The following is a 25,325-nucleotide window of genomic DNA, read 5'->3' on the forward strand; positions in this document are numbered from 1 at the left end:
ATGGTATGTTTTGACCTCGCTCTGAGAATAAAATCCTGATAAGCAGGCAATCTTTTCAGCTTGCCATAAATCAAAGGTACTGGCATAGAAGAAACTCGGTTTTTGTTTTATTTTGTCTGGCAGCCAATTACCAAGGCATTTTTTTCCCCCAAACATTTTCCAAGTTAAAAATAGAGTACCAGTCTAGCCGAATATGTGCTATGCCGTTATCTGTGCATCATTTCACTTGGCATCTGCATCCACTCATGTTGACAATACAGCTGTACACAAGAAGATACAATCTAAAAGTCACAGCTAAGTGAAAACTAAAAATAAAATGCAGTAGACGAAATGGTTTAGGCAAACAAGGTCATCAGATCGGATCAAAATCAGATGAGATACAGTCAAACTGCATTCATGTGTACGTCTGTGTACGTCTTTGACGGTCTGATTTGAGGTTTGAGTCGGTACATTGTGAGATAAGCGTCCCTTATTGAAAAGGCTAAGTCGGCGCATGCTTCTGATAGAGCCCAGGTATAACGCGCACATTTCTGACCTCTTCCTCCCCGTGTTTGTCTCCCCTGCAGACTGCTGCGTTGCCATGACGACCGAGGAGGGTCCCGGAGTGCCGGGCGCGGCTCAGGTGGGGGTGGGGCTGTGTGAGGACTACGGCCCCGCCCAGGGGGAGGAGGCCATCGAGGAGGTGGGGCCCGGCGGCGGCGGCGACGACGCCAGCAGCGACCTGAGCGCCCTGGTGGTGCCGTTCCCGGAGCTGGCGCCCGTCGTCTTCTTCTGCCTCAAGCAGACCACCTTCCCCCGCAGCTGGTGCATCCGCATGGTCTCAAGCCCATATCCTTTTCCCCGCATGGGGCAAAACCCTCGCGCTCGCCCCCCTCGCCCCCCACGTTCCGTGAGTACCGTCGGACACTGCTCTGAGAGACCCGGGGCTTGCTTGCTTTCTGGATCAGTGCTGCTCAGAAGAACGGTTCTTTAAATCAACCGGATGACTCATGCTGTACGCTGAGCCCACTACATCAGCCCATCCACATATAAAGATCAGGGGTTTTGTGTAGCATCTGTGCTGCATTGATCAGGAAAAAAAAAATCTAACAAAATAAAAAAAAAATAAAAAAAAACAAGCTGGCTGCTTTCCCTCAGCAGGAAAACGCCATACTGAGAGTTCATCTCGCTTGTGATTTCACATCATGTTCTCCTTCACTGGACCCCTATATAACTGCTCTGTTTCCTTGCTGCCGCAGCCCAAACAGTTGATCCTGTGCCAGTCATCTCTAACTGGATGTTTTGCTTTGTTTCGTGGTGTTTTTTTCCAGTTAGGTTCACACTGGTCTTATAAGGAATGCCACTCTGCTGTGCCTGTGTTTCCGTGCCAGGCCGATACTTTGTAAGATTCACAGTGTTCTCACGTACAGTAATTCCGGGACATTCTGCAGAATCAGATGGCTCTGTTATAGGGCATATTTACCCTGGAGAGTGAGGGCATAAGCTTTGCTTATGACTGGTTGAGGAGCCCTCCGGTTTAAGCCCTTGGTTGCTTAATTGAATGAATCCCCTCATAACAGCACCTTCACACATCAGCTGTTTTGAGGATCCTGCCCTCCTTCCGTCATTTCTGTTCCAAGTTCCATGTTCTGCCAAATGCCACGTCCTCTTGGCTCGGTGTTGTCCTTCCTCGGACAGCGAGCCAAGGTAACTAACTATCCCTGCACCAGGAATCTACCCCTTTGTGGATCAGAAAAGGTTAGACTACATGGAAAAAAATAGGCAAGTTTAGGGTAATTGTGTAAGGTATTCTCCTGAATCATTATCTGAAACTCCAGTAACATCATTTACTTGGGCATGAGTTCTCATTTTGAGGGAGCCAGTGCTGTATTAGTGATCTCGTCTACACTGGACCCTGTGAGAGCAGATCTCCGTTCAGGGCTCAAAACGTTGTATCAGTGACCTTATCTACACTGGAATCTGGGTGAACTGATCTCAGTTCAGGGTCCATAATGCTAAGTCAATGAACTTATCTTCACTGGAATCTGGGAGAGCTGATCTCAGTTCAGGGTCGGTTCAGTGCGTCTCTTGCAATGTGGGGGTTGGGGGAGGGGGGCGGGGCAGGAGTTTCACACTCCTGACACATAGGAGCAGAAGTGGCCTGTGCTAAGTGTTTTAGGCATGTAAGTCAGAGCGCATCGGGAGGTGAGAGATCCGCCTGCTCTTTTTGTCTACACCTTTCCCCGCAGGGGGACAAGTTCAGACCCTGGCAGAACGCTCCCTCCACTCCAGGGCTCCCCTATCTGATCTGGGTCCCCGGGGGCTGCCGTGGCTCTCGCTTCAGTGAGGAGCTGACCGTGACACTGACAGAGCTGGGCTATTACTGCGTATCTCCAGATCTGCACCTGTGACCCTCTTCCGTCTTCATCTTACCAGTCAGGGAGCAGAATCAATTATAAACATTTCAGCCTGGCTTTCTGTAGCGCGTGCGAACATCGGTGAGACAACAGAAGTGTCAGAGCGCAGGCACACGTGTGTGTGTGCGCGTGCGCGCGCGGATGCGCGAGTGTGGGCATGTTGAAAAGTAGTCTGAACTCAACGGGCTGTGTTAGTGTGTGTACGGTAAGGGTTCAGATAAGGGGAAGCTGCTCGGCCACAGTCATCCCAGCGTTACTGGAGGCTAAATTGGTGTGTCCACAGTCCCGAGATAACGCCTTGTGCCTTTTACAGTATGCACCTCACCCACAGCCAGGATGCGTATCTCAGCTACTGCGGCCCAGTCCTGGAGCATCATGTACGGGTTTCCGGCCTTATCTACGCCACCAGCACTCTGGGAGGTGGGTGAGGTTGAATAGGTTGATTCTGTGGAGACAGTGATCAGTGGAATCGGGTGGAGAAGTGTCTTGCAGAAATGGAAGCTGTGGACTGCTGCCGTAATGCCTGCCAAATTCACCCGCTCAACCTCCAGTCCCGAGGGCCGTAATATGGCAATCATAGGGTGCGCTTGACTACCAAGCTTCAAACAGGTGTACCTCTATCACTGTGCATTGTAGAACCCCCATATAGCTGCACTGGTGATGATATCCGTTTGCTGGACAGCAGAGCAAAATTTTATAACTTTGGAGATAAACTTTGAATGATCTCAGCTTGCACCTCAATGGCCCACAGGCTCCTTCCTACAGAGGTGCAGAAATCGAATTACACGTCCGTCCGTCCGTCCGTCCGTCCATCCCCCCCGACCTATTACCTCGTGCGGCTGACTCACTCATTTGGCCCCAGCTGTAATCCCAGGCATTTAATATATGGTGGGACAGAGTAAAACATTATTCTTCGTGTTATTATTGGAAAGGCGCAGACGCAGCTCCTGGCTTCTCTTCCACCTCCCGCTAGCTCTGCTGTCCTCAGTTCCCTCGCAATCAGGGAGCTAATGCTGGAATTCTGCAGCTCTACAGAGCCATCGCTTAAGCCCAAGGCGCCAAACACAGCACCGCAATAGCAATACAGTAATTATTCAGTACACAGTGCTGTGGCGTCTGCAGGCTCAACGAGCCTCGATGAGACAAGATTCCCAGCCTTAACGGGATGAGATGTCTTGTCGTGTGATTCAGGATGTCCGTTCATGGATCAGTCAACCATTCGATCAATCAATCAGCAGATTGATCGGCTGACTGACTGACTGTTTGCTTGGTTGATTGATTGTTGATAAATTGATTGATTGAATGATATCCTGAATCACATAGTGAGATGCATCCCAGACATTAAATTAAGATTTGGACAGACCCGACCAATCAATCCGTTAGTCAAATCAATCCATGAGCAAATCGGTCAATCAGTTCTAATCTAATAAAGCACTCTTAAAGGAGGAACGCTCGCAGGGCACATTACATGGAACCATTGCAGGTTATAGCACATAGATCCTGACTTAATTAGTGGTCAGGATGCACGCTGTGTCCTGTACAATGTGCCTCCTCGCGTTTAATTAGGAATGCTGCCACAGGGAGCTGAAAGCATTGCAGAGCAGGCCCTGAGCACAGAGCCTCTGCCTCCATTACTCACTGCTGTAGTCTCCCGTGTGGGCCAGACTCTGGTCAGAATAACAGGACCATATGGACTTATCCAGGTTGTGCAGAGACAGGATGCAGTTAGCGGAACAAGAGGAGGAGGGGGCGGAGGGAGTGTGTGAATGCTGGTGGGGTGGCCGCGGATGCACGGAGAGGGAGAGACGGAGAGGGAGTGTGTGTGTATGAGGAGAGCAGACAGAGAGAGAGAGAGAGATTGCGGGTGTGTGTGGGGTAAATGGAGAGATGGAGGGAGTGTGTGTATAAAAGGACAGATAAAGAGATAGAGGGAGTGTGTGCATGAGGAGAGCGGACAGATTGGAGTGTGTGTATGACAGAAAGAGAGGGAGTGTTTGGGGGAACAGAAAGAGAGGAAGTGTGTATATGGGGGGAACAGAGAGCGATAGAGGGAGTGTGTTTAAGAGGAGAGCAGAGATGGATAGAGGGAGTGTATGTGTGGGGGAGCAGACGGAGAGGCAGAGGATTTGTGGGTACGGGAGGAACAGGAAGAGAGATGAGGGGAGCGTGTGGGACAACGGACAGAGAGAAAGATAGAGGGAGAGGTACAGAGTCAATGACGCAGAAAAGCAAAGCTTCCAATTTTGGCTGTGCGCCTTCAGATAAGGTGACAGGCTAGTTTTTTACTTCAGTGGTATATAACAAATTTAAGAGTTAGTACAAGCAGTTATATCTGAACGTATTCACCCTTTTAAAGAACATTTTTACCTCCGTATAATTTATATCGGTGTTATTCCCTAAAGTGCTCCGTCACCATTTACAAACAGGAGCTTTTCAATTTCTGTTAAACCTTTATGCATTAAGTCAGTCTTGGTCATGATCCAAGCAGTCAGCATGCTGCACATCCAGGTGTATCCAGGTTGTAAAGAAAAAGAATACATGATTAAGAATAAAAGCATCAGTCACCGTTACATTAAATGTAACTTTGAAAGGCCTCCATAAAGCACATGCCACTTTACAAATCATTCACGAACAACTGAAGTGCTTTATGACAGATGACACAGAGATAGGCGGCAATAATAATTGTGGTCTATTATTGTTATTATTGATATGGTTAATAACAGTACTACAACCAACAATATTTTTTAAATATTGGCAGATGACTTCTTCCAGGGAAGGTTATAGGTTTCCATCTTTACCATATTCATATCCTCATATTTCCTGAATGAATTCAAGTGAATGACCTTGCTCAAGGAGCTGTCAGTACTGCAGCTGGGTGCTGCCCCTGTAATCTCTTAAAAAAGAGATATAAAGCTCCAGTTCCTCAAGCACAGCCAGCATCCTTGCTCTCTGACACTTTCCTTAAGGTAACACCTTTCATAGACGTTACACGGAGGAAGAAGACTTGAATAGGTTCATTAGAATAAACATTACTGTAACCTTTGTTCACACGCTTGAGCTCCTCTACGACATGCATCTTCCTTTCAACGTACGAGACAGTAAAAAGGTCTTTAACGGCAAAAGCTATTACAAACTGCCTGTTAGTTCTCAAGAACAAATACTCGAATTAGTCGTTAAAGCGTTTTAATGGTAGAGCAGTGCTGAAAGGCAGCAGTATCATGTCTGTCTGTAAATCCTGTGCAGAGTAGTCTTGGATGTCAGGGCCCTCCACAATCTTGGTAATTGAGGCATGTCAGAGCATGGAATCCTGATGATTGTGACAAATGCAGTGGGGATCCGAGCACCTTTGTTGCTTCACTCTGTACAGGTGGCTTTGCTCAGGTGCAAAGCTTGGGAGAGGCGAGATGGAGCTGACCAAACCGAACTGACAGGAGAGTGTCTGCTAAGGCCCCTACCCAGGCCCCACCTGCACTGGGTTCTGACAAGACTACAGCACCTATACACAGCTAACCTGTGTGTGAGAGACAGAGGGAGAGAGAGAGAGAGAGAGAGAGAGAGAGAGAAATGGCAAGAAATTCAGTCAGTGCTAATTTTCGCGGAACAAGAAGGCAATAATGTATTCTCTTTTTTTATACAAGATCCATAAACGTTATGGATTGATTGGAAGATTAAATCTGGGTGGACGCGAACACGCCCGGGTCACCTTCAATGGTCTCATTGCTAGTCTGCGCGTATGTCAATCTCTGCTCTCCGGAATATAAATCATGAAGATACCCATTGTGGCAGGAGCATAATGAGGTAATGAAATTCAGAACCTTTGGTGCCCTGCCGCTTTGAAAAGATTACAATCTGTGTCTGTGCTCCGACCTCAAACCGTTTGAGGGCTGCAGCGTCTTGTCCGAACACGGGTGAGAGGAGGCCACCGCCTCTCTGATGGCAGGGAAGTGACTGAGAGCCCGGATGACATAGCGATATAGGCTATATCACGTAAAAAAAGGTGACACCGTGCAGTGAGTGGGTCATCACCAGAAGGTTGCACGTTCAAATCCTAGAGGGGGTTGCTGCAATGAATAAGTGGATTACATTTATAGACTGCTTTACAAGGTTGCCAAAGCACTTTACAATGAACAGGAGTGGGAGGAGTGTCCTCAACCACCACTACCTGGCTGAAACACAGCTACTATTTTGTGCCAGAATGCTCACCACACATAAGCTGAGGTGGAGAGGAAGAGAATCATTTAGCCAGTTAAATTTGGGGGATGGTTACATGGCCAGATTGAAAGAGCCTGATTCAGCCAGGATGCCAGGGAGCCCCATAATTCTTTGTGAGAGGTACCATGGAATTTTTGATGATCCCGCTGATCCAGCACCTCAGTTTGACATCTCACTTGAAAGATGGCATCTCCTACAACATGTTGCCTCTGTCACTACATTGGGGCATTGGTCAGCTGGTAGCTCTGTTTTACTGTGACCATTGTGACAGTGTCTGGCTAACCAGCATGTAGCTGTGGATGTGTGCATGCGTGGGGGCGTGCGTGCATGTGTGTGTCAGAAAGAGAGAGAGGGAGAGAGATGCCTTTTCATAACGAAGGCATATCTGATACACGGATATGGTGTGATGTCACCAGCTGAGAGGACACTTCCTCCTCCTCATCTTCCTCCTCCTCTTCCTCCCCTCGTAGCCCTGAATCGCCCTGTGATTTTCCTTACACTCCTCGGTACTGCTAGTTCAGCAGGAACAGCAAAAAACCCAGATTCCTCCGCTCCTTCGCTGGCCAGATTGTCAGCGTTTCTGACAGCCAGCGCTAAGACAAAACTAATGTTCACACACCCTCTCACCCCAGCCACCCCCCCCCCCCCCCCCCATCTCCTCTCACCGGTTTCTGAGCCTGTCTCCAGGGACCCTCTCCTCCATGCGTGCTTGTGGTGTGGCGTGTCTCTGTAATGACGAGGGGGGGATGGCCTACCTCTCACACCATCTCTCCATCATCCTCTCCACAGCCCTTTTCACAGCCTTGCTGAAGGCCATTAACAGGTCCGCCTTTAATAGACTACCCTCTTAAATGCAGCTTTCTGCTTCACTCGTAACATTTTAAAACTGACCCAGTGGCTAATCAGGTTTTTATCCCCCAGTAATATGATCTTTTCTCCTTGTTGTTCTTATTTGAGGATTTTTTTTTTAGTAAAATTGGGAGGTCTCATTTGATCCTGTTCTTTATGCATATATATGTGTGCATCCTCTGTCTCTCTCTTCAGAATTAAATTCACAATATAAATAAGGCAAATATAAATTGTGTTTTTATACCAACACATGTACACAATTGATAATTCAGAAGAACAAAGAACAAACAAGGAAAAGCTTAACAATGTAAATGAGCAATCAAGTGAGAATAAAACACATTTTCACATGTCCCTTTGTCCTCTCTCTCTCCCTGTCTCCCTCTCTCCCTCTCGCTCCCTCTCTCCCTCTCTCCCTCGAAGTTCAGTGTAGTGCTGTGTAATTATCTGTCTCCCCGGTGGCTATATTGGGTGTGAACGCAGTGGCGCTAGGATCCACCTCCCGGGCTTACTCACAGAATAATCATCTCCCGGCCGCGACGCGCGTTATATCTGAATGCGCATTTTCTTACTCCCGGTAGCCACATTCAAGTCCTGAAATGTGCCCAGTGATTGGTCATAAGACTCGGTGGTGTGACAGTGAAGGGCGCTGAAAGTGTTGCCTATTCCAGATAGCTGGTATAACAAGTATGCTGCTCCCTTTCTTCCTCCTGCAGTCTGCGCTGGTCTTGCTGGCTGTGAACGGCACGATCCACGCAGAGCAGAGCCCAGGGCAGCCATGCCTCTTATCCCTGTGGTATTAGGTTAACCCCCGTTTCCTACATAAAGGTATTACAGGCTGGTGCGGCTAGGGCCCTCTGTTCAACAGTGCCTTAAATGGATTGCTTTTAGAACAAAGAACACTTCTAAATGTCACTGCCTGCCCCACAGCTAAAAATAAGGTCTTCCCGTTTTTATTGTGTGCTCTTAGACATTGCGCTCTCCTCCCCCCATCTTCTGCACTGCAGCGGCCGAATGCCGAGCGCCGGGGCTGGGCGCGAGCAGGCGGGTGGGTTGACCGTGGAGTAATCCTCTCCAAATGCACTGACCCCCCCCCAGTGTATATTTAAGGGAGGTTGTCGTCATGGAGAGCGTAAGGTCAGCCTTAGCCCTGTGACATCCTGTGTACCCAGTACTGCTCCGTGATATCCCGTGATGTCCCGAGGATCCATCGCCTGTCTCCCCATGTCAGCAAGTCGCCTCTACCTGTCCCTGTGCTTTGTAGCTTGAGGCCATTTCATGGACTGGGCAGCATAGCCGGATGCGTTTTGGAAAGGAACGGGCAGCAGTGTAGCATAGTGATAAGGAGTAGGGCTTGTAAGCAGAAGGTCGCTGGTTTGATTCCCCATCAGGGCACTGCTGGTGTATCCTTCGGCAAAGTACTTAATCCATAATTGCCTCAGTAAATATCCTGCAATGTAAATGGAGACATTTAAAAACTGTAACCTATGTAAGTTGCTCTGGATAAGAGCACCTGCTAAATGACAATAGCGTAATATGGAATGGAAAAAGATCTGTCCCTTGTGTATATACCTCCCCTGTAGTGAATTCTTTGTGTGTCCAGGAGTGTCCCTGCAGAGACAGCCAATGAGGGAATCCTGTATCCAAAATCACTTACAGAAGCTGCCATTGGTATATTAACACTGAGTAATCTGTAAGGGCAGCACTGGAGTCGCGTTATTAAGGAGCAATTATCCCATGTTTGCAGGTTTGATTCTCAGGTACAGTACTTTATAGTACTCTATAATCAGGGTCAGTATCAATAAGTAAGTAGTAGGGAGAAGGTGTATAACTTACTTTGGATAAGGGCATTTGCTAAGCAAATAACTGTAGTGCCTCTCTTATTGAGGAGAAGCCCACCTGGTCCTTTATTTCATTAGTGGGAAGCTGTGTCAATGATGTGTCTAAATGAAGTCAGCCGCTATGACTTTGTTTGCCATAGGAATCGCCTTTTCAGTGGCGGAACGGTTGGTTCAGTGAGCAGAAGACAAATTGAAGTTGATTTCTGTTAACCCTTCTTGTGTGACCCGACTCGCTGACAAAAGAGCCCTTGGCAGAAAATGGCCATTGTGGTTGTTTCTAAGCAGCTGAAAATGGTCGTCTTGCATGGAGAGCCGTTTTAGGATGTGGTTGCTCAAGTGAAAAGAGAGAGAATCTAAAAGTTCACTGCTTTAGATTTGGTTGGCAGGTTTTGGTTTTGTAGAGAGCTGAAAGTAAAATGACCGTTTATGTACCTCAGTGACTACTGTTGACTGTTAGAGAGAGACTCTTTGCATATAGAAGGGAATACTGTATGCTCTGTATTCTGCAGGCTACCACAGATTGATTGACGGCAATGATCACTCTTCACTGAGCTCTTACTTGCCTGATAATGTTTCAACCCCATTTATTCAAATAGCAATGACACATCCATGAAATGTGTTGAGACAAGGAACATTAGTGTATCCATGCGTGCTCCTGTGTCTGACGATGTCTGTGAATTGTCAGAAGATACAGCTATTCCGTCAACTTCTATGACTAATTTCATGAAAAATACAAAGACCCAGGGAAATGAATCACAGCGACCGAAAATGATTTCGGGGTTTGATAGATCAAGTGCGTTTAAAAATGAATACAGGCATTTGTGCTCTTTTCATAATGAGTGGCAGTTACAAACTATGATGCTCATATGCTCCTATTGTCTGAAGTAATTGGTGTCTCTGTGTGGTCCAGATGTGCCTCTTGTGATGTGGACAGAGAGAAAGACAGGTGGACCTATTTTATTCTCATCTCTGTCGTAGTCTTCTGGTCTAGGTGACTCACTTACACTGTGGTCTCATAATGGACGACAAATTTGTCACAGTCAAAAACAATGAACCACACTGGGTTAATTAGTAATGGAGTCAAAATTCGTTTTACCCGACTGTGATGAACCACAGGGTCAATTTCTGTAGTAATGGAGCACATGCTTACCCAAGCCAACCATGCTTATCCGACCCCAACCAACGGGTCAGTTAATGTGTTAATGTAAAACATGTTCGCCTGAGCCTAACAGTACAGTCCGCTGGGCTATTATAGTAATGGATCACCCAATTATGCAAGCCAAAACACGTAACCATGACGCTGATGGGTCTGTCACTACCAATCACAGCCCATTACAGGTCAATGAGAGGTCAAAACCCATGCATCAGATCCACATGAGCCCAGATGGACCAGCAAGCAGCCCTTAATGCAGGGTCATCCGCTGACCGGCAGGTAATGTATCATTATTATGCAGGCCTTCTGAGCTTATCCCCCAGGGGACTGCATGATGTCCATCAATACCGCACATCTCTGTTTTGATGAGCAGCTTAATTGAACCAATTTGGTCTTTTTTTTTTTTTTTTTTGTTTAGGTTGATTTGAACCTTTGCCCTTTGCTATTGAGGGGGTGGAGACACACCAGAGACCTAAAAACAGCTAGGACACACTCCACATTACCATGGCCTGATTACATGTTACATTACATAATTACGGTTTAGCAGATGCTTTTATCCAGAGCGACTTACATAGGTTACATTTTTACATGTTACCCATTTATACAGCTGGATATTTATTGAGGCAATTCTGGATAAAGTACCTGGCCCAGGGGTATAGCTGCAGCTCCACTGCGGGGAATTGAACCGGAAACCTTTCAGCTGTGTGCTCTGCTCCTTACCACCATGCTACACTGCTGCCCATGTCTATGTGTCCTTTCATTGCACACATGTATTTATTTTGTGTAATACTGTGATGTATTTTGATTCTGTGTTCTAGGGACTGTTGTATCGTAGTGTACTCGGCTTCTGTTCGATTGCACAAATTAACTTGTGGTAGGGCTTTAATAGTGTTAAGGTCTGGGAGTGCTGTTAGCCTGGTCTGACACTGGAGCTCATTTAAATTGAATGGATACACTCATGTTCTATTGCGATGGAAGTCGCTCTGGTGAAGAGCGAATGCATATAATGTAATGCATTTCCATGAAGCATTGGGGGGGGGGGGGGGGGGGTTCAGTTTAACCCTTGCGCGCGTATGGTCGCACTGCTGTGATTAGAACAGTAGATTGTAACATTAAATCACTATTTCCTCAAAGCTAACATTAGCTAGAAGCTTTCCAAAGTATAGCAAATGTGGCGGTGAAAACTGAGAAGCTTAATAATGCTAATGAAAACATAATGAACAATGTAACGTAGCACACATGCTACATAGCATAAATAAGTCACGTACAAGAGGGTTTAGTAAGTCATCAGCTGAGTTTGGGTAATGCTTACATAATGCATTTGTAATGACACCAGATGCAGGGCCCAGTAACCTGTGATCAGCGGTCCTGTTGGATCGCGTCCCTCTGGGTCCGGGAGCCGAAAGCGGGACGTGGAGGAAAGGGCGAGCCCTCAAACGCACCCATGCTCAGACTCGGCATGCTTTAAATGAAGCGCATGATCGGGCCCCCGTTCATTTTTTACGCTGTCACTTCCAGAGGCTTTTCAGATAGTAATTAGTCAGATAATTACGTGTGACTCCATGACATCCATCACTTTCATGGGTTTTCAGAACAAAGGCAGTGGAACAACGTTATAAATTTGCATAAAGGGCAGTAGGTTTGATATGCATATGCTTTTTTAAAAAAGTTTTACATAAGCTTTCTCCTTTCTCTTCCATATGGTATAATTCCTCAGCCTGTTCTGCTGGATGAAGCGATTGCTTCTGGTTTAACTCCAGAGGGTTGTAGGTTCAGTCCCCACCCACCTCATACTGTCAGAATTTAAAAAATCGGCCCCTCTGTACGCTTCAGAAAGTAGGATTTGTTCTAGCCCTATTCCGCCGCTGAATGCACTGTGGAGCAGGAGCACGTCTTGACACCGGAGGTGATATTAGACGTTGGGAGGTGTGTCTCCAGATGGTGTGAGGGTTAGGGTAACGGAGAAGATTAGAGGCTGTGTAAGGACCAGAGAAGTCTGAGCGTCTGTAATTCACCTGTGCTATCCCTGAGGAGATCAAAGCACTATGCAATGGGAGTGATTGTGTTATTATTGCTTGCAGCCAACACCATTTTCAGCAGTTATAATTATATGCAATCTTGATGTCACTCTTACCAGGCTCGTACAGAGAAATGATGGAGCAGACTGCGCTTATAGCAGAGGGTAGGAAATTACACTCATACACAGACACACACACACTCAAAACACACACGCAGACATGTGTGTGCACACACACGTATGTACACGCACATAGACATGAGCTCACACAGACACACATGCATGTATGAATTTACACACACAGACTCACACTCATATGCAATCAGACATACAGACATACAGATGTGCATGCACGCACACTTACAGACATATAGCCCCACAGATACAGGTATGCATGTCACACGCTGATGTAGATGCACCATAGATGTGGTGTTGTAGTGTTGTGCTCGGAGTCTGGCGTGTGAAATCGGGCCTGACAGAGTGATGATGCAGCCCACACAGATGACACGTGCGATGGCTTGTGACAAGCTGTTGAAACCCACACAGTCACCGGTCAGCAAAGTGTCAGACATCCACGCACAAGCACCGGAGTCCTGTGTAACAGATGTGCTAATCACCTGATTGTGATGTCACAATATCAAAGAATACATCCACAAATTGCAATGGACATTCGAAAACAATGCGCAGCCCAGCACCTTAATGGGCCTGTTATAGAGCCATGAATTCATAATATAATATATCAGGATATCTGTGTGCAAAGCCAAACCCCAGAGGAAGAACAGGAAGCAGGGAGTCTGAGGAAGGTTGCAGCATTGGTAGATGGAGAAAGAGGGAGAACGAGGAGGCATCACAGACCTCCTCAGGACTTCTGGAATTAACTAAAAGAGAGGGAGTGAGGGGAAAAAAGATGAGGGGGACAGGGAAAGAAAGAAAAAGAAGAGAAAAAAGGAAAAAGTCAGTCAAGGATAATGAGAAAGGAAAAAGAAGAGAATATATGGGAGAGAGAGGGAGAGAGAGAAAAAAGGACCAGAATGAAGAAAGATAAAAGGAAAAGAAGGGGTGGAAGACAGTGTGCATGAAAGAGAGAGAGAAGGAGGAGCCATAGGGGAGAGAATATGATGTAATTATACTTCCCTGCTATACGAAGCACCTACCTTATTGTTATTATTAGATATAATGTGCCATATGCTTCTGTTATCATAAACAGTGTATTCAATTTACCATGATGTACAGCTCATAACCAGTTTTAACTGGTACAGGCCGTGCTGTTTTGGCATAACTACCTTTGGTGCCACTTAACGGGTGTTAATGTCTTTGAACATAAGGAGAGATGAGGAAAAAAAATAGAGCAATGGAGGTTATCTAGGGAAGAGGTGACAAACAGAATTTAGACTTTAATTTGTTTGGCGGAGACGGGGAGAGGAGGTAGAGGGGAGTGAGGAAAGAGGAGAGCGAGAGGATGAGTGTTAACGTGTGTAATTGGAGACAGGCATTGTGGGCCCTTCAGGGGTGCCAGATCTCTTACACACACACACACACGCACACACACACACACACACACACACACACACACACACACGCTTCTGCCGATGGAGAGCGAGCGAGATGAGCGCTGTCTCCACGAGGCGTCTGATTGGAGCACATCGCCACCCACTCCCTGTCTGCAGCTTCCTGCACGAGAATCCGCTCGCCGCCACCGCTAGCAAACATTCGCGCGGAGACAAAGAGAGAGGAGAGTGCCGCTGACGCTCTTTATGGCGTGTGAGACGGATACCGTTTATTGCGTTTTGGTGTTTCTCTCGGTGGCGGTGCTGTGGAAGTGCTCTATTGCAGTAAAAGTGCTGCTCCATGGAGAACGTGTCTCTCGGTTACAAGGAAAAGCGCCTCATTTGATGAAAAACAACAGAAATGGGACAATGGAAAAAAAAAAAAAGTAGAGTCTCATTTTTCAAGCACACTTGCTGGTACGCAAAACTTCCCAAGTAAAGTTCAAATACCTGCAAATACAAGTACTGAAGTACAGCCATGAAGATGTGAGATGGGAGAGTGGGAGATGGAAATAGGAGTACACAGCATGTTACACAGGGACAGACATTGAATACAGCGTGTTACACAGGGATAGATGTCGAATACAGCGTGTTACACAGGGGCAGATGTCGAATACAGCGTGTTACACAGGGGCAGATGTCGAATACAGCGTGTTACACAGCTACAGACGTTGAATACAGCATGTTACACAGGGACAGACGTTGAATACAGCGTGTTACACAGGGACAGATGTCGAATACAGCGTGTTACACAGGGACAGATGTCGAATACAGCGTGTTACACAGCTACAGACGTTGAATACAGCGTGTTACACAGGGACAGATGTTGAATACAGCGTGTTACACAGCTACAGACGTTGAATACAGCGTGTTACACGGGGACAGATGTTGAATACAGCGTGTTACACAGGGACAGATATCGAATACAGCATGTTACACAAGGAAACAGCAGGGAGATGCCGAACACAGCATAGACAGAGAGATGTTAGTCAGAGAGATGCTGAATACAGTACGTTCCACAGTGAGTGATGCTGATTACATCACATTATACAGGAAAACAGCAGAGAGATGCTGAACATAGCAATATACACAGGGAGAGATGCTGAATGCAGCATATTACACAGGGAAACAGCAGGGACATGCCAAACACAGCATGTTAGACAGAGAGCTACTGAATACAGTATGTTCCACAGAGAGTTATGCCACATTATACAGGGAAACAGAAGGGAGAGATGCTGAACACACCATGTTATGCAATAATCCTGGCTCAGCCAGGATCAATTTGATCAATTTAAAGGCTTCTTTGATGGTCCTTGCTGCTATAGGTTGGTAGCTGAGCGAAATTGATAAATAATGACCCTGGGGAGCTGCCCAAATGGCTCTGCTCTGTCAGTGGCACTTACTGGAGGCCCTGTTTCTGTCTGCATGACACTACCCAGACACGTCATGTGACTGGCAGGAATGACACAACATGACAAAAACATGACCTCATTGGGTAGTGCCTTTTCATCGTTTGTTCCTTAACAGGGGGCTTAATAAGCCTGTACAAGCTTTAGTAAATTACGTAGCTCTTTCCTCTGAAAGGATTTGTTGACCTCCTGCTCCACTCGCTCGGCAGATCGCTCAGGCTGAGTGGAGAGCAGGGACATGCTCGTGACATCGCTCAGTGGAGTGGGCAGGTCACTGGCTGGAATGTTTGTGACACACTGCGCCGTTTGAGCATCACACATGGGACTTCACCTTTGCCCAGCCGCAAAGGGTAGCACTGAGGCATTACAATCCCTCAATCCCCCTTACAATCTCTCTCTCTCTCTCTCTCTCTCACACACGCACACACACACACACACACCTTCTCTGTCTCTCACATTCACACACTCACACTTACACATGCACACGCACACAGACAGACAGATGCTCTCTGCCATTGGGACACACATCCTACAGATAGGAGACTCCCATGATCCTCCCAACTCCCAGATAAATCCCTGTTGGGGGGGGGTTGGTCCGGCTGGACACTCCCTAAGACCCGGTTCCTTTCCTCGGATGAAATCCTCACCACAGAGGACATCAATAACATGCTGAGTGGCTGTTTGGACAGCAGCTCACAGCTGGCCTGCTGGCATTAGCTGGGTATTAGAGTCCTGACACTAAAGTCCGTCGTTACTAACACAGCAATCACTTTTTCCTCACTTGAGTAGTTTAGGCAATCCTCCAAGTCTCAATGCATGTAATATGCTGACAGCCCTGGCAAGACACATCTGTATATAGAAGTAATTGCCCTGTGCTATCCACACATGCGCATGCGCTGCAGTTGTGTAACTGACATGGTTCTTCCGTGTTTGCTCTCTGGACTGTATTTTTTTGAGTGCAAACCATCTACACTGTTTTTGATGGCACAGATAAGATATTGGTGTCTGTGTGCTTCTCCTGCTCGCCTTTCAGATTTTCACAAAAGCGGAATCAAGTTATTTATTTCTCTTCCGGTTTGAAGCGATCCAATACACGGTGAGGTGACGAGATAAACAGCCAGGGGAAAATGGGGGGATAGAATGGCCCAAGGCTCATTCGCAGTCGAGGTTTTAAATGTTTTGAAAGGAAATAATTTCGTTACCGGAACAGCGGCCTGTGGCCTGTGACACGGCACTGTTTGTGTTTGCTCCGTTTTCGCTGATGTGAGGTGTTCGCAGGCGACCTTGGTCGCACCTTTCCAGTCAGCCGTATCTGACCGCACCCGACCTTCGCTCAACCCGCCCCCCTCCGGTCGCCATCCCCGCCGTTCACCGCGACCCGGTGAAGTGATTTAGCTAGCTAAGTACCTAATTACCTCAATTACACACAGCACAGGCAGATTCTCAGTGGAATTACCCATGACTATGTCTGTGTTGTCTCTTGAAAACACCCGGACTGCTGTGGCTTTTGATGGGGGCGTGTGATGCGTTCGCTTATTGTGCGCCCCCTGCATGTGTCCCCGTGCTCTGCTGGCTGTGGTGTGGTCCATCTGTTCTCCCTGCGTTGCCTCTACATACAGCAGTGGGTCTTAAACACCAGGCCTACAGCCTTTCTACTGGCCCCGCCATCACCGAGGAACAAAACCAGTCTAAAAATGCGTAAGGAAATTGTCACTGCTGATTCCAGTGCAGTCACACTCTTCATGCTTATGAGTGATAATCACCCATTTTTCAGGTTGTTAATGCGTGCTGTAATTCCTGTTAAAGGCTTCACTTTTACACTTTCCATACCGCTGGCTTTACCGTTACACTTCCCATGCTAATGAGTTCACAGCTGCATATTCGTTAAGCGCTGCATTTGTGCTGAATGGAAGAATACAGAACACTGAGCTGTGAGCCACCACCAAAACATCACCTCCAGACAACTCCAACTCAGCAACTCCAAAAATACTTTTATTTAATATAGTTAATTATTAGTTTCATGGTCTGTATCATATTTACTTTATTTTGAATGTTACATCGGGCTGGGTCATCTGTAGATAGATTAACTGTGAACAGAAGAGTCTGAAGCCCCTCTCTGTCACTCTCTACTGTATTTAGAAGCCTAAATTGAGGCGGACTCTCTTGAGGGTGCATTAACAAATCGAATTGGAGAACGCCAGTTACCCATTAGGATCACTTTGGTTACAGTTTGCTCAGTTACGCTCCCTCCTGGACCTGCACCTTGCTTCAGCACACTGTGGCTCGAGCTGTGCCATTTCAGTCGCTTTGTGATGTCATAATGTTGACATCAGAGAGTGCAGTGGGTGTGTACTCCAGTAAGTGAGGCTCCAGTGAGGCTTATACATGCCGTATACATCTGCTCACCACACAGATTTGTGCTGACTACTGAGAAAAGGACTTAGAGCTACTTTTCTTATTTAGTGATTGGTATGTGTAATTATACCGGGTTCAACAAAGATCATTAACTGAAACATTTAATTTCACTTTTTCTGCCTGGGTTGTTTTAATTTTGTCATATCATTTCATTTGTGACATCATTTTTCATGATACTTTTTCCTTTTTTTCTGCTGGAGGGCAGAATGGCTTTATACGCAAATCTTCCTAATAAAGCATAATATTTGTGCAACGCATTGGCAAAATCCCGTTTCATCACAGCATAACTCCTTGGCCAATTTCCCTGATGAATTAAATAGCGAATAAAAACAGGAATGTTGTTGCAGGGCACGAAGTGACCGCAGTTTGCATGATTTTATTAATGTTGTGCAACTGTTCATGCATATTTCTTGGCTCTCGTGAATTGAAAGGTCAGAGTGCATGTTAAGAAACCAGCGAATGGGACATTTCCAACACAAATGCCCCTCCTTTGCAGACTGCCTCTATTTGGCTCTGTCATCACAGCAGAGGCACAATTTCTGTCTCTGAATCCAGGCTGGGATCAGTGTATTGACATTGGGAGTGCAAATGAGTCTTGGAGTCTCATAGTTTTAATTACGCAAATGAATTCAAGAGCAGTACGCACCAGAAAACAGCAGATTTTTATGCCTGTTTAATTTCACCCAATTGCCAAAAGGAACATTTTTTTGAGACAACGAATGTTTGCATGTCTGGTCCTGACGATAATGGCGATCGGTGATGAATTATAGATTTTTACTGCACATTAATTTTGCAAATTAGAATCAACCATAAAAAAACAGTGAAAGTGGCTTTCCAGCAAACATTGCTTGCTGTGCAGTATTCCCAGAGCCGCCACGGAAATGTACCCACAGTCCTGACTAATTGCCAGAGAGCTATGCGCATCATGGTTTCTCCATTTTAGAGGGTATGCCTGTGCGCATGTGCATGCACGCACACACACACTCTCACACATACATGCAAAAGCACTTGAAGGGATTACTGCAAGAAACCATGCCAACTTGGCTACTTCTCTAGTGTCTGAGCAGTTAATGGGCCTTGCAGTCCTCTCTTGCTTGTCTCCACGTTCAGTTTAGTGGTTAACTCAGTCCTGTTCAAACCCAGGAAGTGATAGAAATCTCTGGCACTCCCTCTCCTTTCACACAGTAACACACACACACACAGCCTACACAGTGCTGTAACCCTGGTGCTTCTATGACTCACAGCTGACGGTCCCACTCTGTATCACAACAATGTCTGAACCGCATGAGCCGTGTGATGTCACATGCAGAAGACAGTTGGTTACTCTCCCATATTGAAAAGGACATGCACATAGAATCGCAGAGATCTGGAATCGGTAATCTGTAGAGATTCTTAGACTGCCTCTCTCCACCTTTGCGATGTGCCACAGATCATGCCCAAAGCAGGGGTATTGGTGACATTGATCGGTGGCAAAGTGATCACGAGAATGTGACATGACATCACACAACAAAGTGGTGGCCACCTCTATTCAAGCCGTATCAGCACGAGAACCGGTTACTCTTTAAGCTATACAATATAAAAATTGCCCTGTTGATGCTAGCTTGTATCTGATGAACTGCAGTGTGCATATAATGCTGATATCATCATTCCTGTGTTCCCATCTGTTCTCTTTTCAGTATTTTTCCATTGCTATATCTTGCATTGGGCTCCCTAAGAGCCACTGTCCCGCCTCTGTGTCGAGGTCACACCCCATTCCTTTCAGGCTGGAGGGTAAAAAGTCCTCCTGGGATTCATCAGTGCCATTAATCTGTCCCCCTCTGAACACTGACGAACGTTTCATTGTGACCGATAATGACATTTATAGATCGTTAAAACAAATGCTTAAAGGCCCGCAGGGCAGCCGCAGTCAGAGAGGCCACTGTAACACTTTACACGCCGATGTGTGATCAATAACGCTAATATCCTCCTCACCTGTGGGGCTGCGGTGATTGATGGTGGCTTCTAAGGAAGTATGTAGCAGTAGTCTTTTCCTGCCCTCCGGGCTAGAGTTAAGCAGCCCTGAGATTATTGATGATTATTAAAAAATAAATAATAATGGGGAAATTAGGGGCACAGGCATTAACGTGCTTTGGTGAACAGCGATGGTTGTAAGACTGAATCTCAGGTAGAGATAGGTAGAGAGGTAGGTATACTGTGTGGCATCGAGCAGGATATGTTAGGGATATTAGGGGTGCAAGGTGGGCCTAATACAGCCCCTTGCAGTACACCTCTGATGTTTTTTTCCATTGTTTTGTGTTTATTTATTTAACCATTTCTTTCCCTTTTACACTTCTGAATCATTTTAATCATTCTTGGGATGTCATGGAAAGCCCACATTCATACACGATTGTCCGTGATTGTTACAGAATGTAACATATTCCAGTGTGCTATGGAGCTGGATGCTGATGTCTGCAAAGGATTCTGGGAACTGGGAGGCTAGCTGACTTTGAGCAGGTTCAGATGTCATCAGTATGATGGTGACAATAAAGCAAACTTAGGGGCATCTCAAATTGCGATACCTTTACTGCCTGTCTGCCTCACTACCTGATCGTAGGTCTGTGATTATTTGTATCATTTACTGTGCAGCTCTGTGTAACTCTTAACATTCAGTTACGTGCCGTACGGCCTGCGCAAAGCCCACGCTTCTGCCAGGACACATCAGTGTGTCTTCCTCACAGCTCTCTGAAGTTTTCAGCTTTCTGTATACAGGCAGGTGCAAAAAATGACAGCTCTGCATTTGCCTTGAGCTTGTCGATCTTTCTCGTTGAAGGACAGCATCTGTAAGGACAATCTGTACATGTGGAAAACAGCTGCATGCTGTGTATGTTTGAAGAGGCATGTGTGCTGAAAGTTTAGCTGGTGATATTACCATCAGGTCTGTGGAAAAGCCAGAATTTATATCATCATTCACTTTATACCAATTTGACAATACACAATCATTTTAGAGGCTTAAATGGAGGCACCTGGCAATGTTTCTCACCATAGTGTACCTTATCATTTACAAGCAAATCCATACAGTTTCAACAGAGAATATAGAAATATATTAAAATGAGACAACTATGGATGTGCATTACAATTCCAACAGTGAATGAGAGAAAGTATTGATCTTTTATTTTTCCAGTTTTATTTATTTTGTCAGTATTCAGTACATATTGTGTATGTACTCACATATCACGTACTTACTACACAAACAGATATTGCAGGTGTAAAACGCAAGTGCGTGAGATGAAAGAAAAGACCCCCCAGTGTTCAGGGTTAAAGTGCAAATTTGTTGACTCCAGGTCTGCACCACACCGCCCCCTGCTGTTGACGCCCCAGCGCTACGTGGTCACCCGGTGAGCACGGGCTGTCGATAGGCATCAGCATCAGGCCGGGCTGCCCACTGCGTCCACGCGAGCTGAAGTAACGCACTCCCCGTTCCAGCATGGTAGTGAAGCGTGCAGGCGAGGCGCAGGGTGAGCTCAGGTGAAGCGGTGCTCCGAAGCGAAGCGGCAAGCCGCAATTAAAGCAGCGGGGCGCGAAGCCGGCAAGCCCACCTTTGCCCCCCCTTCACCCTCCTCAGCGTCAGCCGCCAATCTTTCCCATCTCTCACTACTGTCTCCCTCTCTCTCTGGCCTCGCTGTCGTGGTCTCGAGCCCTGCTCTACAACGGGGGGTGGGGGTGGGGGGGGGGGGGGGGGTCGTTGGGTGAAGCAGGTGTCATCGGTGTATGGCCTTCCAGGGTGTTTCTGAAGAACAGCTGAATGCTGATACTGTAGATTATATCTGTTGTAACTGTAAAGGTGGAAGCGGGCTGGCTGGCTGATCCCGAGTCCGGGTGGGTTTCCATGATCCGTTTGGTCTTAGCTGTGTTTAGCTTCGCTGGTGCTGGCGTACTCGCAGCTGAGCTGTGGGGATGGAACTGGCAAGCGGTGCAACCGTGTTGCGTCTGCTGCTGCAAACCGAATTGGAAAACGTGGAAGGAAGAAAGGAGCAATGCCACCATCGCTGACCACAGCAAACAACCAGAAGTTGATTCAGGCAGCATGGAGTCTGGTTTTCTTTATAGAAGAACACTTGAACTTGCAGACAGAATGGGAACAGTTTTCTCAGCTGTGGCAGGTGGCAGCATTCAGTGTTACATCATGTGCTGCAGCATTCAGTGTGATGTCATGTGCTACAGCATTCTGTGTGACATCATGTGCTACAGCATTCTGTGTGACATCATGTGCTGCAGCATTCAATGTAACATCATTTGTAGCAGCATTCAGTGTAACGTCCTGCACTGAATTTCTGGTTGCACTTAATGCAATCGAAAAGCAGTTAGTCTGTGCCGAGTTAGCTGCCTGGAGGAGTGGCTCCAGCTACTGCCAGCCTGGTTCAAGCTCTGCTGTTACATCTCTGTAATTTTGAGTTTCCTTTATATATATATATATAAATGAATATAAATGAATGACCGGCCTCAGATATCAAAATATCTGTAGACTTTGATTGCCACAGTGGAAACTCATCAGGCTTGTTCTGAAGCAGACACTAGTAACCAGAGGTCCTTCACTCGTATAATTCACTGATGTCCACAGGAGGTCCGCTGGCTTTGTCTCTTTGTTCCTTGATCTTGATTCACCGGATGTTCTCGGTGTCAATCAGCCCCTGCTTGATTGGCGTCTGTTAAACCCTCGGGATTGTGGATCAGTGGACACAAGTGCTATAAAGGATTTAACGAACCGTGCGGAGGACCAAATCCCACTAAATGCAAAATTGTGGCCCACTTTGTTGCTCCTCTGAACACGTCTTTGGGTCGAGTTGCAGCTCAGCACAGAGCTCTGAACAATGCTGGTCCTGAACTGAACCTGAACATATCCTTATTTACGATACACAAGAGCATTTGATTTTATTAACATCTTTCTATTTCAAGCCTTATAGCACCTTGTTGGTCAGCAGTAGAACTTAATCTTTTTTAAGATAATGAGTATTCACATTAGTCTCTAGGATGACTTGCTTTGCATGTATTTTAGACGCTGTTCATTTAAACAGAGCGTTTGCAGTGGCAGTTCGGTGTACCTTGCTCAAGGGTCTAATGGCAGCGTTCCACCTGGGAGGCAAACCTATAACCATCTGGTTACAGATTCCTAACCCCCGTAGCACTCTGCCTCCCATGATGTGCACAACAGTGTCTGAGCGATGTTCATCAGATGACTTGCACGCATATGTGCAGCTCTCACACACTTGTTATTGATGTGCCCTTGAGCACAAAGGCAGCAGTGCAGACATGCATATGAAAGGGAAAACTGTCGGGGTAAACATCACAGGCTCGCTTTCTACTGTGAGCCTGCACTGCCAGGAGGGCACCTGCCGAAACTGTAGAAGAGCCACGGAAATAAGCCTGTTTAAAGCTCTGAACATCAAGCCGAGGGCCCGTCTGCGGACTGCAAATAAAGCTCTCCCTTATGGCCGCGTGATTCATGTACAGTGGGACACCAGATATCAGAAACCTGACACGTTTTTCTCATTACCAAAGCCCCTTCAACGAGCTCCGTGCGGCCCGACCTTGTCTCTCCCTGGATCTCCGCCCCCTTCCTTTTTTGGGGGCCCGTGAATCCCGTTGCCATTGTCTGCCGAGCGGCAGCGTCTGAATCAAAGCGCACCCCCTCCCACCCGGCCGCGCCCACCTGCCCCCGGGCCCGTAAACCACTCCGAGGCGTCACGCGTTCGCCCCAGGCCGAGGGATCACAGAGCAGCCCGCCGCCCCACTGCGAACGCGGCTGAGGGGTCGGCCCCCACAGCGGTTCCATCCCGGCGCCATGGGAACCAGCCTCACTTCCGCATCTCATTTCACCCTCCCTCCGGCGCTGTTCCGTTTCGGCGGCGTTTTTATTGGCATGACCGGCACCTGCGGTTCTGCCAAAGCGGGGATGTGAAACTGCTCACAAGCACTCAGGGGCTCAGGTATGATACAGAGTGATGCAGGCAGTATAATTTCACTTTTATTGCAGAGTTTGCCTGTAATAATTATATAACACGCCGAAATGATGCTAAAGCACTAAAAGGACATTGCAATAGAATTACAATGGCTGAGTTTACTTGAAGGGACTAAATTAATATGTGCTGCACAAGATGAAAGAATGCAAATATTGTCCCCCCTCCTCCAGTGTCTCAAGGCTGAACTCACATAGTAATCACTGTACATCCCTTCTCTCCCTGTGTGTGTGTGTGTGTGTGTGTGTGTGTGTGTGTGTGTGTGTGTGCGCGTATGCACATCTATGTAGAAGTGTAAATATCCCAGTGTGGACCTACATTGTCACCAAGGGGGTTGGGATTCATTTAGTCTGCTGTTGCCATGGCTATATCAAAAGTCTTTCAAAACAAGCGGAATTAAAAAAATGAATAAAGGAACAAACACTGAAATGAATAAGACCCATGTGAAGAATATGCTGTGAGGCAATGAAGGAACGGGAGCCGGTACAGAGAATGGACATGCTGTCGTCTGCTTTACTGATTTTACTCTGGTCTCCATGCAGAAGTGGAAGCTCCTTCTGCTGGCATCATGTTTGACTGGCAGAAACAGCACAGTCCCAGTGCAGGAAGTTCAACCTCACTTATGCAAAGTATGCAGGTATATGCTAATATGCAGCTCATCATTTACTCAGGGTTGTGTGTGTGTGTGTGTGTGTGTGTGTTTGTGTTTGTGTGTGCGTCTGTCTGTCTGTCTGTCTGTCTATGTCTGGGATTCACTGTATGTGGCTGTGTAGCTGCTGGAGATTACTGCCTCACCTCCCCCCTGGAGAGAGACCTTCAAAGATTCTCTGCCTTTATCTTACCTCTCCTCTCCTCTTGTCTCCTCTCTTCTCCTCTCCCCTCCCTCTGTCTCTTGAAGGAGAAGATGTGGTCCCGTTGGTGTTGCTGTCTTTGGCGCACAGCTGTAATGTACTGAGACAGGCTAATCTCTCAGCCTCAGGTCCCAACGCAGTGCCTCTGTCCTACGTCACGCATGAGAGATGTCCCTCTCCAAAATGCAGGTGTTTCCACCAATAAGTCCAGCAGAGGCATGACATACACCAAGTGAGAGAGAAAGGGGAGCAGTGAGAAAGTATTACATTTTACAAAAACTTTGTTTTGCAGCTGATGAGAAAAATATTCCGTTCAGAGAAGGAAAGGGAAGCAGGGTAGAGATGGACAGAGTTAAACATTTTATTTAATTTGATTTCCAATGGACACATTATTTTTCCAATTAGAGGTTTAGAAGGATTTCAACCTCAGAAGTTTCATTCAGAGTGAAACGGTGGGAGAGAGAGAGAGATTTCATAGTTGAAAGATGTTTAGACTGTAATTGGAAGAGGCAGGAACAGCAGAGGTCCAGCTGTGCTTGAGGTGACTAGTGGATTTTCGCCATTAATGAGTGCAAATGCACATTTTCTATGTATTTTTTTTTTTTTATCTGAAGGTAACCTAGCGTTGAGCAGAGGCTTTGACCC

General features: G+C 46.7%; 1 protein-coding gene across 1 annotated transcript in view; it reads left to right on the top strand.

The window, feature by feature from the left end:
- The first annotated feature begins 580 nt into the window (after positions 1-580).
- Positions 581-25,325, top strand: part of LOC118794540 (voltage-dependent T-type calcium channel subunit alpha-1I-like) — a 114,093-nt gene continuing 89,348 nt past the window's right edge. Inside the window, exon 1 of the mRNA XM_036552799.1 lies at positions 581-828. Within this exon, the coding sequence (XP_036408692.1) occupies positions 581-828 (248 nt within the window). The remainder of the gene's footprint in view (positions 829-25,325) is intronic.

The sequence above is a fragment of the Megalops cyprinoides genome, chromosome 19 (assembly GCF_013368585.1).
Source record: "Megalops cyprinoides isolate fMegCyp1 chromosome 19, fMegCyp1.pri, whole genome shotgun sequence".
Taxonomy (NCBI): Eukaryota; Metazoa; Chordata; class Actinopteri; order Elopiformes; family Megalopidae; genus Megalops; species Megalops cyprinoides.